This window comes from Eucyclogobius newberryi, unplaced genomic scaffold, assembly GCF_026437365.1.
Source record: "Eucyclogobius newberryi isolate DKJ021-1_F unplaced genomic scaffold, fEucNew1.0.hap1 SCAF_18, whole genome shotgun sequence".
Classification (NCBI taxonomy): domain Eukaryota; kingdom Metazoa; phylum Chordata; class Actinopteri; order Gobiiformes; family Gobiidae; genus Eucyclogobius; species Eucyclogobius newberryi.
Window position 1 is genome coordinate 312,790 of NW_027315812.1, and position 17,296 is coordinate 330,085.

The window sequence follows — 17,296 nt, forward strand, 5'->3', positions numbered from 1 at the left end:
AGGGTCAGAGTGTCAGAGGAGCAGAAGGTCAGAGGGTCAGAGTGTCAGAGTGTCAGAGGGTCAGAGTGTCAGAGTGTCAGAGGAGCAGAAGGTCAGAGGGTCAGAGGATCAGAGTCAGAGGGTCAGAGTGTCAGAGGGTCAGAGGGTCATAGGGTCAGAGGGTCAGAGGGTCAGAGAGTCAGAGGGTCAGAGTGTCAGAGTGTCAGAGGAGCAGAAGGTCAGAGTGTCAGAGGGTCAGAGTGTCAGAGTGTCAGAGGAGCAGAAGGTCAGAGGGTCAGAGGGTCAGAGTGTCAGAGGAGCAGAAGGTCAGAGGGTCAGAGGGTCAGAGTGTCAGAGGAGCAGAAGGTCAGAGGGTCAGAGTGTCAGAGGGTCAGAGGAGCAGAAGGTCAGAGAGTCAGAGGGTCAGAGTGTCAGAAGAGCAGAAGGTCAGAGGGTCAGAGGGTCAGAGGAGCAGAAGGTCAGAGGGTCAGAGGGTCAGAGTGTCAGAGGAGCAGAAGGTCAGAGGGTCAGAGTGTCAGAGGGTCAGAGGAGCAGAAGGTCAGAGAGTCAGAGGGTCAGAGTGTCAGAAGAGCAGAAGGTCAGAGGGTCAGAGGGTCAGAGGAGCAGAAGGTCAGAGGGTCAGAGGGTCAGAGTGTCAGAGGAGCAGAAGGTCAGAGGGTCAGAGGGTCAGAGTGTCAGAAGAGCAGAAGGTCAGAGGGTCAGAGGGTCAGAGTGTATCTGCTCAGAAGAACATATCAAACTAGATCATGTGGCTGAAGCCAGTGCGAGTGTCTGTATTCTTATGTAAAATACATGTTTGTAGTAAAGACTTTATTCTTTAGATTAAAGTCTCTAGTTTTTTTTTTAAATGAAGTTGTGTCGTGTAGTTAGTTATAGAGTTGTGTCATGTTGTGTAGTTAGTTATAGAGTTGTGTCATGTTGTGTAGTTAGTTATAGAGTTGTGTCATGTTGTGTAGTTAGTTATAGAGTTGTGTCATGTTGTGTAGTTAGTTATAGAGTTGTGTCATGTTGTGTAGTTAGTTATAGAGTTGTGTCATGTTGTGTAGTTAGTTATAGAGTTGTGTCATGTTGTGTAGTTAGTTATAGAGTTGTGTCATGTTGTGTAGTTAGTTATAGAGTTGTGTCATGTTGTGTAGTTAGTTATAGAGTTGTGTCATGTTGTGTAGTTAGTTATAGAGTTGTGTCATGTTGTGTAGTTAGTTATAGAGTTGTGTCATGTTGTGTAGTTAGTTATAGAGTTGTGTCATGTTGTGTAGTTAGTTATAGAGTTGTGTCATGTTGTGTAGTTAGTTATAGAGTTGTGTCATGTTGTGTAGTTAGTTATAGAGTTGTGTCATGTTGTGTAGTTAGTTATAGAGTTGTGTCATGTTGTGTAGTTAGTTATAGAGTTGTGTCATGTTGTGTAGTTAGTTATAGAGTTGTGTCATGTTGTGTAGTTAGTTATAGAGTTGTGTCATGTTGTGTAGTTAGTTATAGAGTTGTGTCATGTTGTGTAGTTAGTTATAGAGTTGTGTCATGTTGTGTAGTTAGTTATAGATTTGTGTCATGTTGTGTAGTTAGTTATAGAGTTGTGTCATGTTGTGTAGTTAGTTATAGAGTTGTGTCATGTTGTGTAGTTAGTTATAGATTTGTGTCATGTTGTGTAGTTAGTTATAGAGTTGTGTAGAGTAGTTAGTTATAGAGTTGTGTAGTTTAGTTAGTTATAGAGTTGTGTAGTTTAGTTAGTTATAGAGTTGTGTCGTGTAGTGTAGTTAGTTATAGAGTTGTGTAGTTTAGTTAGTTATAGAGTTGTGTAGTGTAGTTAGTTATAGAGTTGTGTAGTTTAGTTAGTTATAGAGTTGTGTCGTGTAGTGTAGTTAGTTATAGAGTTGTGTAGTTTAGTTAGTTATAGAGTTGTGTTGTGTAGTTTAGTTAGTTATAGAGTTGTGTAGTGTAGTTAGTTATAGAGTTGTGTAGTGTAGTTAGTTATAGAGTTGTGTAGTGTAGTTAGTTATAGAGTTGTGTTGTGTAGTTAGTTATAGAGTTGTGTAGAGTAGTTAGTTATTGAGTTGTGTAGAGTAGTTAGTTATAGAGTTGTGTAGAGTAGTTAGTTATAGAGTTGTGTTGTGTAGTTGGTTATAGAGTTGTGTAGAGTAGTTAGTAATAGAGTTGTGTAGTGTAGTTAGTTATAGAGTTGTGTAGAGTAGTTAGTTATAGAGTTGTGTTGTGTAGTTAGTTATAGAGTTGTGTAGAGTAGTTAGTAATAGAGTTGTGTAGTGTAGTTAGTTATAGAGTTGTGTAGAGTAGTTAGTTATAGAGTTGTGTTGTGTAGTTAGTTATAGAGTTGTGTAGAGTAGTTAGTAATAGAGTTGTGTAGTGTAGTTAGTTATAGAGTTGTGTAGTGTAGTTAGTTATAGAGTTGTGTTGTGTAGTTAGTTATAGAGTTGTGTTGTGTAGTTTAGTTAGTTATAGAGTTTTGTAGTTTAGTTAGTTATAGAGTTGTGTTGTGTAGTTAGTTATAGAGTTGTGTTGTGTAGTTTAGTTAGTTATAGAGTTTTGTAGTTTAGTTAGTTATAGAGTTGTGTAGTGTAGTTAGTTATTGAGTTGTGTAGAGTAGTTAGTTATAGAGTTGTGTTGTGTAGTTTAGTTAGTTATAGAGTTGTGTAGAGTAGTTAGTTATTGAGTTGTGTAGAGTAGTTAGTTATAGAGTTGTGTTGTGTAGTTTAGTTAGTTATAGAGTTTTGTAGAGTAGTTAGTTTTAGAGTTGTGTAGAGTAGTTAGTTATAGAGTTGTGTTGTGTAGTTTAGTTAGTTATAGAGTTGTGTAGAGTAGTTAGTTATAGAGTTGTGTAGAGTAGTTAGTTATTGAGTTGTGTAGAGTAGTTAGTTATAGAGTTGTGTAGTTTAGTTAGTTATAGAGTTTTGTAGTTTAGTTAGTTATAGAGTTGTGTAGTGTAGTTAGTTATAGAGTTGTGTTGTGTAGTTAGTTATAGAGTTGTGTAGAGTAGTTAGTTATAGAGTTGTGTAGAGTAGTTAGTTATAGAGTTGTGTAGTGTAGTTAGTTATAGAGTTGTGTTGTGTAGTTAGTTATAGAGTTGTGTAGAGTAGTTAGTTATAGAGTTGTGTAGTGCAGTTAGTTATAGAGTTGTGTAGAGTAGTTAGTTATAGAGTTGTGTTGTGTAGTTAGTTATAGAGTTGCGTAGAGTAGTTAGTTATAGAGTTGTGTAGAGTAGTTAGTTATAGAGTTGTGTAGTGTAGTTAGTTATAGAGTTGTGTTGTGTAGTTAGTTATAGAGTTGTGTAGTGCAGTTAGTTATAGAGTTGTGTAGAGTAGTTAGTAATAGAGTTGTGTAGTGTAGTTAGTTATAGAGTTGTGTAGTGTAGTTAGTTATAGAGTTGTGTTGTGTAGTTAGTTATAGAGTTGTGTTGTGTAGTTTAGTTAGTTATAGAGTTTTGTAGTTTAGTTAGTTATAGAGTTGTGTAGTGTAGTTAGTTATAGAGTTGTGTTGTGTAGTTTAGTTAGTTATAGAGTTGTTTAGAGTAGTTAGTTATTGAGTTGTGTAGAGTAGTTAGTTTTAGAGTTGTGTAGAGTAGTTAGTTATAGAGTTGTGTAGAGTAGTTAGTTATTGAGTTGTGTAGATTTGTTAGTTATAGAGTTGTGTAGTGTAGTTAGTTATAGAGTTGTGTAGTGTAGTTAGTTATAGAGTTGTGTAGTGTAGTTAGTTATAGAGTTGTGTAGTGTAGTTAGTTATAGAGTTGTGTTGTGTAGTTTAGTTAGTTATAGAGTTGTTTAGAGTAGTTAGTTATAGAGTTGTGTAGAGTAGTTAGTTATAGAGTTGTGTAGGGTAGTTAGTTATAGAGTTGTGTAGAGTAGTTAGTTATTGAGTTGTGTAGAGTAGTTAGTTATTGAGTTGTGTAGAGTAGTTAGTTATAGAGTTGTGTAGAGTAGTTAGTTATTGAGTTGTGTAGAGTAGTTAGTTATAGAGTTGTGTTGTGTAGTTAGTTATAGAGTTGTGTAGAGTAGTTAGTTATAGAGTTGTGTAGTGTTGAAGAATGTGCCGAGGATGAAGAGGAAGTTCTAACGAGCTTTGAACTCATGAGCTTTGAAACACTAAAGTATTGGAAAAAGAACTTCTAAAGAAGTCTGACGGTGATAAACAACAACAACAACAACAACAATAAAAACAACATGTCGTTTAGTTGTGTAAAGAAGTGTAATGTGCCTAATTTGTGGAAAATGTACTGCATTTGTATGAAAGTACTGCATGTGTGTAACATGTGTGTCAGAGTACTACATGTGTGTGAAAGTATTGCATGTGTGTAACATGTGTGTCAGAGTACTACATGTGTGTGAAAGTACTGCATGTGTGTAACATGTGTGTCAGAGTACTACATGTGTGTGAAAGTACTGCATGTGTGTAACATGTGTGTCAGAGTACTACATGTGTGTGAAAGTACTGCATGTGTGTAACATGTGTGTCGGAGTACTACATGTGTGTGAAAGTACTGCATGTGTGTAACATGTGTGTCGGAGTACTACATGTGTGTGAAAGTACTGCATGTGTGTAACATGTGTGTCAGAGTACTACATGTGTGTGAAAGTACTGCATGTGTGTAACATGTGTGTCAGAGTACTACATGTGTGTGAAAGTACTGCATGTGTGTAACATGTGTGTCAGAGTACTACATGTGTGTGAAAGTACTGCATGTGTGTAACATGTGTGTCAGAGTACTACATGTGTGTGAAAGTACTGCATGTGTGTAACATGTGTGTCGGAGTACTACATGTGTGTGAAAGTACTGCATGTGTGTAACATGTGTGTCAGAGTACTACATGTGTGTGAAAGTACTGCATGTGTGTAACATGTGTGTCAGAGTACTACATGTGTGTGAAAGTACTGCATGTGTGTAACATGTGTGTCAGAGTACTACATGTGTGTGAAAGTACTGCATGTGTGTAACATGTGTGTCAGAGTACTACATGTGTGTGAAAGTACTGCATGTGTGTAACATGTGTGTCGGAGTACTACATGTGTGTGAAAGTACTGCATGTGTGTAACATGTGTGTCGGAGTACTACATGTGTGTGAAAGTACTGCATGTGTGTAACATGTGTGTCAGAGTACTACATGTGTGTGAAAGTACTGCATGTGTGTAACATGTGTGTCAGAGTACTACATGTGTGTGAAAGTACTGCATGTGTGTAACATGTGTGTCAGAGTACTACATTTGTATGAAAGTACTGCATGTGTGTAACATGTGTGTCAGAGTACTACATGTGTGTGAAAGTACTGCATGTGTGTAACATGTGTGTCAGAGTACTACATGTGTGTGAAAGTACTGCATGTGTGTAACATGTGTGTCAGAGTACTACATGTGTGTGAAAGTACTGCATGTGTGTAACATGTGTGTCAGAGTACTACATGTGTGTGAAAGTACTGCATGTGTGTAACATGTGTGTCAGAGTACTACATGTGTGTGAAAATACTGCATGTGTGTAACATGTGTGTCAGAGTACTACATGTGTGTGAAAGTACTGCATGTGTGTAACATGTGTGTCAGAGTACTACATGTGTGTGAAAATACTGCATGTGTGTAACATGTGTGTCAGAGTACTACATGTGTGTGAAAGTACTGCATGTGTGTAACATGTGTGTCAGAGTACTACATGTGTATGAAAGTACTGCATGTGTGTAACATGTGTGTCAGAGTACTACATGTGTGTGAAAGTACTGCATGTGTGTAACATGTGTGTCAGAGTACTACATGTGTATGAAAGTACTGCATGTGTGTAACATGTGTGTCAGAGTACTACATGTGTGTGAAAGTACTGCATGTGTGTAACATGTGTGTCAGAGTACTACATGTGTTGTGCTCGTCCATGTTTTCTGCTGCGTCTTGCGTCACCAATGACGCTCAGTAATTCACAGTTGATGATTGTGTCGTTTTAGACTCAAATAGTTGTTTGTCCTGATGCAAGATGGTGCTGAACGCAGACCTGAGCAGGGAGAAAGAGAGAGAGCCTCTGTGACCTGGCTGCACCCCCTCCTCCCTGTAGAGACGAATGCTAATGCTTAGTATTAGCGTTAGCGTTAGCATTAGCATTAGCATTAGCATTTGCATTAGCATTAGCATTAGCAATTTACTTTTGCAAATACTGAAACATTTTCTGGTATGTAAAAATGTCAAAAGCAACAGCAGCAATAAGACGGTGAAAGTGTCAAGGAGGTGAAACGGGTTAAAAATCCTACAATCCTAAAATACAAGAACATAATATAGTGTCTGTTTATGACATCATAAGTGTCTGTTTATGTTTATGACATCATAAGTGTCTGTTTATGACATCATAAGTGTCTGTTTATGTTTATGACATCATAAGTGTCTGTTTATGACATCATAAGTGTCTGTTTATGTTTATGACATCATAAGTGTCTGTTTATGACATCATAAGTGTCTGTTTATGTTTATGACATCATAAGTGTCTGTTTATGACATCATAAGTGTCTGTTTATGTTTATGACATCATAAGTGTCTGTTTATGACATCATAAGTGTCTGTTTATGACATCATAAGTGTCTGTTTATGACATCATAAGTGTCTGTTTATGACATCATAAGTGTCTGTTTATGACATTATAAGTGTCTGTTTATGACATCATAAGAGTCTGTTTATGACATCATGTTGTTGTTGTTGTTGTTGTTGTTGTTGTATTATGGCGGTTGGCATCCAATTGAAAAAATACAACAACAACAACAACAACAACAACAACAACATGATGTCATAAACAGACTCTTATGATGTCATAAACAGACACTTATAATGTCATAAACAGACACTTATGATGTCATAAACATAAACAGACACTTATGACATCATAAGAGTTTATTTATGACATCATAAGTGTCTGTTTATGACATCATAAGTGTCTGTTTATGTTTATGACATTATAAGTGTCTGTTTATGACATCATAAGAGTCTGTTTATGACATCATAAGTGTCTGTTTATGACATCATAAGTGTCTGTTTATGTTTATGACATCATAAGAGTCTGTTTATGATATCATAAGTGTCTGTTTATGACATCATAAGTGTCTGTTTATGTTTATGACATCAGGACATCATAAGTGTCTGTTTATGACATCATAAGTGTCTGTTTATGTTTATGACATCAGGACATCATAAGTGTCTGTTTATGACATCATAAGTGTCTGTTTATGACGTCATAAGTGTCTGTTTATGACATCATAAGTGTCTGTTTATGACATCATAAGTGTCTGTTTATGTTTATGACATCATAAGAGTCTGTTTATGACATCATAAGTGTCTGTTTATGACATCATAAGTGTCTGTTTATGACATCATAAGTGTCTGTTTATGTTTATGACATCATAAGAGTCTGTTTATGACATCATAAGTGTCTGTTTATGTTTATGACATCATAAGAGTCTGTTTATGACATCATAAGTGTCTGTTTATGACATCATAAGTGTCTGTTTATGTTTATGACATCAGGACATCATAAGTGTCTGTTTATGACATCATAAGTGTCTGTTTATGACATCATAAGTGTCTGTTTATGACATCATAAGAGTCTGTTTATGACATCATAAGTGTCTGTTTATGTTTATGACATCATGACATCATAAGTGTCTGTTTATGACATCATAAGCAGACACTCAATTAAGAACAACTTTTGTGCTAAACCTTCATTAGAACCACGATTGAACCACTGACCTTAAGGTGAGTTTCCTCTGGTCTCTGGACCTGACCCTGGTCCTGGACCTGATCCCGGTCCTGGTCCTGGCTCTGGTCCTGGTCCTGGTCTTGGCTCTGACCCTGGTCCTGGATCTCACCCGGGTCCAGCGGGGTGATCATGGGCGAGTCGTCCCGGGGCCTGATGGGGGACGAGGCCAGACGTCTGTCCCACTCTGAGAGGCCTCTGCTGGGAGAGCCCTCCTCCAGGAAGGACCGCCTCAGAGCCGACACTGACCGGGCCTCAGACCGCATCTGGACCTGGCTCTGGACCTGGCTCTGGACCTGGCTCTGGACCTGGCTCTGGACCTGGCTATGGACCTGGCTATGGACCTGGCTATGGACTTGGCTCTGGACCTGGTTTGGGGTCTCGTTGGGGCTGCCCAGAGTGTCCTGAGTGAAAGTGGGACGTATGTTTAATGATCGTTTAAAGTAAATCTCTGTAAAGATGAAGATCTAAGACTCACTTGTGTTTTCAGATCCTCGTCCGACTGAAAAACAACATCAGGAAATGATGATATATATATCAAGATCATATATATATATATATATATATATATATATATATATATATATATATATATATATATATATATATATATATATATATATATATATATTTTATCAAGATGTAACATTCTTTTTTATGTCAAACATTCAATGTCAGTTTAAGATGTGAAACTGATAAAATGATTATTATTTTCTCTGTGTGAAAGTGTCGTCTGATCAACTTCTGTAAAGATTTAAAATCTCCTCCAAGCGACTTGTGTTAGAGGAGCCGCTTCAAGAGGAGCCGCTTCAAGAGGAGCCGCTTCAAGAGGAGCCGCTTTAAGAGGAGCCGCTTTCAGAGGAGCCGCTTTAAGAAGAGCCGCTTCTAGAGGAGCCGCTTCAAGAGGAGCCGCTTCAAGAGGAGCCGCTTTAAGAGGAGCCGCTTCAAGAGGAGCCGCTTCAAGAGGAGCCGCTTTAAGAGGAGCCGCTTTCAGAGGAGCCGCTTTAAGAAGAGCCGCTTCTAGAGGAGCCGCTTCAAGAGGAGCCGCTTCTAGAGGAGCCGCTTTAAGAGGAGCCACTTTAGGAGGAGCAGCTTCTAGAGGAGCCGCTTTAAGAGGAGCCGCTTTAGGAGAAGCAGCTTCTAGAGGAGCCGCTATAAGAGGAGCCGCTTTAAGAGGAGCAGCTTCTCGAGGAGCCGCTTCAAGAGGAGCCGCTTTCAGAGGAGCCGCTTTAAGAGGAGCCGCTGTAAGAGGAGCCGCTTTAAGAGGAGCCGCTTTAAGAAGAGCCGCTTCTAGAGGAGCCGCTTTAAGAGAGCGACTTTAAGAGGAGCCGCTTTCAGAGGAGCCGCTTCTAGAGGAGCCGCTTTCAGCGGAGCCGCTTTAAGAAGAGCCGCTTCTAGAGGAGCCGCTTCTAGAGGAGCCGCTTCAAGAGCGCTTCTAGAGGAGCCGCTTCTAGAGGAGCCGCTTCTAGAGGAGCCGCTTCAAGAGGAGCCGCTTTAAGAGGAGCCGCTTTAAGAGGAGCAGCTTTAAGATATTAATTTGATTAATTAATTAATTAATTAGAAAATAATTGCACATATTCATGTGCAATAACTATAAGTGATCTGTTCTTTTCCTCTGTATCTACCTGCGTTGCAACAATGAAATTTCCCCATGTGGGACAATAAAGGAATATCTTATCTTAAGAGGAGCCGCTTGTACCTCGGTGTTGGACAGCTCCACAGTGTCGCTGAACTCCGTCTGAAACCAAAACATTTGTGATATTACTATTACTATAATATAGTAATAGTATTATTATTACTACATTACTATATATATATATATATATATATATATATATATATATATATATATATATATATATATATATATATATATATATATATATATATATATATATATATATATATATATATATAGGACGCTGTGTGGACATGACACATGTAGGACGCTGTGTGGACATGACACATGTAGGACGCTGTGTGGTCATGACACATGTAGAACGCTGTGTGGACATGACACATGTAGAACGCTGTGTGGACATGACACATGTAGAACGCTGTGTGGACATGACACATGTAGGACGCTGTGTGGACATGACACATGTAGGACGCTGAGTGGACATGACACATGTAGGACGCTGTGTGGACATGACACATGTAGGACGCTGTGTGGACATGACACATGTAGGACGCTGAGTGGACATGACACATGTAGGACGCTGAGTGGACATGACACATGTAGGACGCTGTGTGGACATGACACATGTAGGACGCTGTGTGGTCATGACACATGTAGGACGCTGTGTTCATGACACATGTAGGACGCTGTGTGGACATGACACATGTAGGACGCTGTGTGGACATGACACATGTAGGACGCTGAGTGGACATGACACATGTAGGACGCTGTGTGGACATGACACATGTAGGACGCTGTGTGGACATGACACATGTAGGACGCTGCTGTCTCAGATGGAGTCTGAAAGTGGGAGGAGCCACAGGTCAATAACTCTAAACACTAAAAAGCTTCAGTTGTTTCATCTGGACTCAGTTAGAAAAAATAGACGTTTCGACTTCATCCAAGAGTCATTGTCAATAACAGAATTTAGGTCGAGAACTCCGATATTTATACTATTCTGTGGTAAGTCCAGCCCATTGGGCGGAGCCTCCTGAAGAGGAAAGAGTTGTTTGTTTCAACAGAAACTTACCCTCTTTGTATCTATCGAGCCTATTCAACCCTTTAATGGACTCTTAGTCTCCCCTTTGTCTTTGTGAGACCCTGGCTCACCCTGAGGACCTGAGGACATCTAAATGTCCTGGTCCTGGTCCTCTCCCTCTCCAGGGGTTCAGGATCCCATTGTAGAGCACAGGAAGATTGAACCTTAGACCTCCGTTTCTGTTTAAAGAAGGTCTTTCTTTTTTAACAAAAATAGCTTCTTTAACTCGTCTTTCAAACCATCTTTTTTCCTGCTTCAAACCTTCTGTGGTCCTGAACTCCAGTGTCTTCTGTGGTCCTGAACTCCAGTGTCTTCTGTGGTCCTGAACTCCAGTGTCTTCTGTGGTCCTGAACTCCAGTGTCTTCTGTGGTCCTGAACTCCAGTGTCTTCTGTGGTCCTGAACTCCAGTGTCTTCTGTGGTCCTGAACTCCAGTGTCTTCTGTGGTCCTGAACTCCAGTGTCTTCTGTGCTGATAGAGCCTCTTGTGCAGAGGCTGTTTTGTCTCACCTATGTAACGTTCTTTACAGCTTTCTTCACTGCATTGGACAGAATAAACTACATTGCTTTGTTTTTGAGTCGGCAACTTGTCCTTAGGATGAACCAGTTTTTGTCTTAAAGTGTTTCCTGGTTTAAAATAAACAGGGACTTCGTGTTGTCTAAAAATTCTCTGCAGTTTTTCCGACAGGCCAGAGACATAAGGGATAGAAACATAAGGGATATCTGCTCTTTGGTTCCAACCACCCACTACAGCACAAGCTGGGTGTGATTAGAACCTTACAACACAGAGGACAAGAGGTGTCCACCAGCTCAGAGGACAAGAGGTGTCCACCAGCTCAGAGGACAAGAGGTGTCCACCAGCTCAGAGGACAAGAAGAAAGAGGAAAAACATGTCCGAAATGCCCTCTCAGCCTGTGGTTACCCCGCTTGGGCTCTCAACAGAGTGAAGAGAACCAAGAAGCAGGAGAAAAGGGAAACTGAACAGAGAAGGTAGGGTGTTTCTGTCCCTTATGTCTCTGGCCTGTCGGAAAAACTGCAGAGAATTTTTAACTATTTCTGTCATAGCAGGAGTAAGTATGCATGATCCATGCCTTCGGCATGGGCTAGTTCACTGTACTTGCCAGGGGCGACGGGGCACCAAACATGCGGGCAGCGTTGCGGGAGCAATAGGAGGGCCTAAATATTCCGATGCGAAAACAATGTTTCCCATTTTTCAAATATCATAAACTATACATTTTCGGAAAGCGCTCGCACTTTCCTACCTCATGGTGTGGGTCCCTGGTCACTGACGGGTACTTTCATTCATTTTGAGTGGGCTACGCCCACTTTGTGTTTTTGGCCCTCTATACAGTAATAATGTTACATTTTTGCATTACATGTTTATATGAACGGAACATGCAAGAGATGGAACGTATTCGTGAGCTACTTAGCGCAAATGAGTGCTTTATATGGGGATGACGACCGCTAAATTTCGTGCGAACTACGTGCGCACTTTCGCAGCCGTGGGCCCGCACGGCCTTACGGGACTAATGGGCCTCTCGCCAGCTTGTGGCGCTCGGGCCTAATAAGACCATCTGACTTTGTGTTGATTAATATGTTCAACAACTCATTTTATTTGCAAGTTTTCTGGGTTTTTAAAAAAAAATGTTTAAAAAGTGTTTAAAAGTTCATTTGTTAGGAGGTTTTTAAATAGAATGTTTACAAATACATTTTAAATAAATAATCGTGTTATATCAAGGGAAAATATTGATTGTCACTTTCGTGTTTTGCTGTGTAATTATAAAATTGCTTTACAAATTTTGAAAAATGAAGGGATTGTTCAGCAGCACCGCTATACAAGTGAAAATTCTTCATCTGAGCCCTGATATATATATATATATATATATATATATATATATATATATATATATATATATATATATATATATATATATATATTTATTTTCATATGGTTTAACCCTCATTTCTTTTATAACCAGGATCTTACCTTTGAGTCCTGCCTCTGAGTGGGCGGGCTTTGCAGCCACACCTCCTCAGACTCTGCCCCTCTGCCCTCAGGCTCCTCCTTTTCCTGTGGAGGCCCCTCCTCTTCCTGCAGTGACTCCGCCTCCTTTGTTTCTGAAAACAGTCTCTTGTAAATCACAGAATGTTGGCGTACTTTAGTTTTGCTGCTCTATAACTGGTCCTCACTTGACTCCGCCCTCTCCTCGGTGGTTACTATGGTGACAGGGTCTTCAGTGGTTACCGCGGCAATGAGATCACTGCCGGCAATGGCTCTGGAGGCGGCATAAAGGTCCCTCCCCATTTCTTTAAAACAAACAACAGCCAATCAGAGCGCAGCACTGAGAGTATGAGCCAATCAGAGTTCACCCCAAGGCCCTGAGCCAATCAGAGCGCAGCACTGAGAGTATGAGCCAATCAGAGTGCAACACAAGGCCCTGAGCCAATCAGAGCGCAGAACAAACAGACTGAAGTGAAACATGAAATCAGCTTGAGCCAATCAGGAGGCAGAGACAGGACACAGCCAATCAGGTGAAGAGAAATAAAATGAAGCATCTGTTTGAGACAAACAGCTCTGAGGTCAGAGGTCAGAGGTCAGAGGTCACTGCACAAATAAAACTATAAAACTATGAAAAAATAAATGTCCTTAAATTATACAAATAAAAACAGCTCATTGGCCAATCAGAGCGTGGCGACTGCAGGGGTGGAGCTACCTGAGCGAGACACGCCATTGGCTCTGAGAGATAGGGTACTGATGGGAGAGCCAATCACAGACGAGCTGGGCCTGGAGGCTGCAACCAATCAGAGGAAAGATAACTGTCACGACCAATCAGAGGTTAGAGAGCAAACTTGGAACTTCAGGTTGACAGGCGCTCACACCTTCAGCGACAGACCCGCCCGGGCGGGGCCGGGGGGCGGGGCCGGGGGGCGGGGCCGGGGGCGGAGCCGGGGGGCAGAGCCGGGGGGCAGGGCCAGCCAAGGGGCAGGGCCAGGGTGGCAGGTGCATGTGTGAGGTAAATTGGCAACTGTAAATTGCCCCCAGTGTGTGACGAGCTGGAGTCGCCCCGAGCGGCTCACGTCGCTGCTCCTCGGAGCGGCTCACGTCGCTGCTCCTCGGAGCGGCTCAGGTCGCTGCTCCTCGGAGCGGCTCACGTCGCTGCTCCTCGGAGCGGCTCAGGTCGCTGCTCCTCGGAGCGGCTCAGGTCGCTCCTCGGAGCGGCTCAGGTCGCTGCTCCTCGGAGCGGCTCACGTCGCTGCTCCTCGGAGCGGCTCACGTCGCTTGGGACATTGTTTGACCAGGACCAGGCTCAGATCTGGACCAGGACCAGGACCAGGCTCAGATCTGGACCAGGACCAGGACCAGGCTCAGATCTGGACCAGGACCAGGACCAGGACCAGGCTCAGATCTGGACCAGGACCAGGACCAGGCTCAGATCTGGACCAGGACCAGGACCAGGACCAGGCTCAGATCTGGACCAGGACCAGGACCAGGCTCAGATCTGGACCAGGACCAGGACCAGGACCAGGACCAGGCTCAGATCTGGACCAGGACCAGGACCAGGCTCAGATCTGGACCAGGTTTAGGAAGGATTCAGAAGAATGATTAGAGACAAATCTAAACCTTAAAGATCAGAAATCTGTGATATTTAAAACTCACCTCCGTCCAGGCTTCGACTGAGCATGCTCCGTTTGCTGATGCATCGTGGGAAATGCGGTGCAGGTCTGTGCATCTGAGCGCTGGCTCTGCGACTCTGGACCTGAGTCCGGCCCTGGTAACGGAACTTAGACCCCAGACTGAACCGTTTTGGGGGGTCTTCAGGAGAGACGCACCTGAGAAACAGACCGAGTTAGACTGGGTTAAGACCTGGTTCAGTTCTAGGGTAGACCTGGTTTGGACCTGGTTTAGACCCTCTTTGGTCATGATTTAGTTGGACTTAGTACCTGAAGAATGAATGATGTTCAACACAAACTTTCCAGAGACGTTTTGCCGCTCTGTGATTCAGGAGTTTGAACCCGATGATTGACTCAAACTGCTCCATCTGTAACAGAAACCGGTTCAGATCTGTAGACTCCTCTGAATCCATCTGGACCCCCATAGACCCCTCTGAATCCATCTGGACCCCCATAGACCCCTCTGAATCCATCTGGACCCCCATAGACTCCTCTGAATCCATCTGGACCCCCATAGACCCCTCTGAATCCATCTGGACCCCCATAGACTCCTCTGAATCCATCTGGACCCCCATAGACCCCTCTGAATCCATCTGGACCCCCATAGACCCCTCTGAATCCATCTGGACCCCCATAGACCCCTCTGAATCCATCTGGACCCCCATAGACCCCTCTGAATCCATCTGGACCCCCATAGACTCCTCTGAATCCATCTGGACCCCCATAGACCCCTCTGAATCCATCTGGACCCCCATAGACCCCTCTGAATCCATCTGGACCCCCATAGACTCCTCTGAATCCATCTGGACCCCCATAGACCCCTCTGAATCCATCTGGACCCCCATAGACCCCTCTGAATCCATCTGGACCCCCATAGACCCCTCTGAATCCATCAGGATCCCCGTAGACCCCTCGGGACACCTTGGGACCCCTCTGGACCCGTCAGGACCCCTCTGGACCCCCGTAGACCCCTCTGGACCCCTCTGGACCCCTCGGGACCCCTCTGGACCCCCATAGACCCCTCTGAATCCATCTGGACCCCCATAGACCCCTCGGGACCCCTCTGGACCCCCATAGACCCCTCTGAATCCATCAGGATCCCCGTAGACCCCTCGGGACCCCTCGGGACCCCTCTGGACCCGTCAGGACCCCTCTGGACCCCCGTAGACCCCTCGGGACCCCTCGGGACACCTCGGGACCCCTCTGGACCCCCGTAGACCCCTCTGGACCCCTCTGGGCCCATCAGGACCCCTTTGGACCCCTCGGGGCCCCGAGGGGACCCCGTGGACCAGTTCTCACCTCTTCTGGTCGCACTTTGATGTAGAAGTTGTTGCGTTTGTAGGAGATCTTGAGGATCTTGGGCCATGAAAAGCGGTTGATCCGGAGGCGGTCTCTGTAGACGAGGAGACCGCTACTGCACACGCCCAGCATTATGGCCACGCCCCCCGAGTCCTGACCAATCACAGAGCACAGGTAAGAGCACTCGTGGACAGGGGGCGGTGCAAGTATTTGTGGAGCACATTTCATACACAAAATGTAATCAACAATGTATTCAAATCACAAAACCAGAGAATCCTTCCAGTCACATGCACGTCCTGACTCTGGACACCAGCAGGAGGCCGCTCCATGTTTAGTCCTGACTCTGGACACCAGCAGGAGGCTGCTCCATGTTTAGTCCTAACTTTGGACACCAGCAGGAGGCCGCTCCATGTTTAGTCCTGACTCTGGACACCAGCAGGAGGCCGCTACATGTTTAGTCCTGACTCTGGACACCAGCAGGAGGCTGGTCCATGTTTAGTCCTGACTCTGGCACCAGCAGGAGGCCGCTGCATGTTTAGTCCTGACTCTGGACACCAGCAGGAGGCTGGTCTATGTTTAGTCCTGACTCTGGCACCAGCAGGAGGCTGGTCTATGTTTAGTCCTGACTCTGGCACCAGCAGGAGGCTGGTCTATGTTTAGTCCTGACTCTGGCACCAGCAGGAGGCCGCTCCATGTTTAGTCCTGACTCTGGCACCAGCAGGAGGCCGCTCCATGTTTAGTCCTGACTCTGGCACCAGCAGGAGAATGGTCCATGTTTAGTCCTGACTCTGGACACTAGCAGGAGGCCGGTCCATGTTTAGTCCTGACTCTGGAACCAGCAGGAGGCCGGTCCATGTTTAGTCCTGACTCTGGACACCAGCAGGAGGCCGCTCCATGTTTAGTCCTGACTCTGGCACCAGCAGGAGGCTGGTCCATGTTTAGTCCTGACTCTGGACACCAGCAGGAGGCCGGTCCATGTTTAGTCCTGACTCTGGCACCAGCAGGAGGCCGCTCCATATTTTGTCCTGACTCTGGCCACCAGCAGGAGGCCGCTCCATGTTTAGTCCTGACTCTGGACACCAGCAGGAGGCTGGTCCATGTTTAGTCCTGACTCTGGCACCAGCAGGAGAACGCTACATGTTTAGTCCTGACTCTGGACACCAGCAGGAGGCCGCTCCATGTTTAGTCCTGACTCTGGCACCAGCAGGAGGCCGGTCCATGTTTAGTCCTGACTCTGGCACCAGCAGGAGGCCGCTCCATGTTTAGTCCTGACTCTGGCACCAGCAGGAGGCCGCTCCATGTTTAGTCCTGACTCTGGCACCAGCAGGAGGCCGCTCCATGTTTAGTCCTGACTCTGGCACCAGCAGGAGGCCGCTCCATGTTTAGTCCTGACTCTGGACACCAGCAGGAGGCTGGTCCATGTTTATTCCTGACTCTGGACACCAGCAGGAGGCCGGTCCATGTTTAGTCCTGACTCTGGCACCAGCAGGAGGCCGGTCCATGTTTAGTCCTGGTTCTGGCACCAGCAGGAGGCCGCTCCACATTTAGTCCTGACTCTGGAACCAGCAGGAGGCCGGTCCATGTTTAGTCTTGACTCTGGACACCAGCAGGAGGCCGGTCCGTGTTTAGTCCTGACTCTGGACACCAGCAGGAGGCCGGTCAGTGTTTAGTCCTGACTCTGGCACCAGCAGGAGAACGCTACATGTTTAGTCCTGACTCTGGCACCAGCAGGAGGCCGCTACATGTTTAGTCCTGACTCTGGACACCAGCAGGAGGCTGGTCCATGTTTAGTCCTGACTCTGGCACCAGCAGGAGGCCGCTGCATGTTTAGTCCTGACTCTGGACACCAGCAGGAGGCTGGTCTATGTTTAGTCCTGACTCTGGCACCAGCAGG

General features: G+C 44.4%; 1 protein-coding gene across 1 annotated transcript in view; it reads right to left on the reverse strand.

Annotated features, from left to right (window-relative positions):
- Positions 1-17,296, reverse strand: part of LOC140364276 (protein 4.1-like) — a 112,362-nt gene that overhangs the window by 21,861 nt on the left and 73,205 nt on the right. Inside the window, exons 10-18 of the mRNA XM_072450368.1 lie at positions 15,403-15,555; positions 14,374-14,471; positions 14,090-14,262; positions 13,146-13,223; positions 12,622-12,738; positions 12,419-12,549; positions 9,417-9,455; positions 8,196-8,219; positions 7,711-8,121 (exon numbers count right to left, since the gene is read on the reverse strand). Of these exons, the coding sequence (XP_072306469.1) occupies positions 7,711-8,121; positions 8,196-8,219; positions 9,417-9,455; positions 12,419-12,549; positions 12,622-12,738; positions 13,146-13,223; positions 14,090-14,262; positions 14,374-14,471; positions 15,403-15,555 (1,224 nt within the window). The remainder of the gene's footprint in view (positions 1-7,710; positions 8,122-8,195; positions 8,220-9,416; positions 9,456-12,418; positions 12,550-12,621; positions 12,739-13,145; positions 13,224-14,089; positions 14,263-14,373; positions 14,472-15,402; positions 15,556-17,296) is intronic.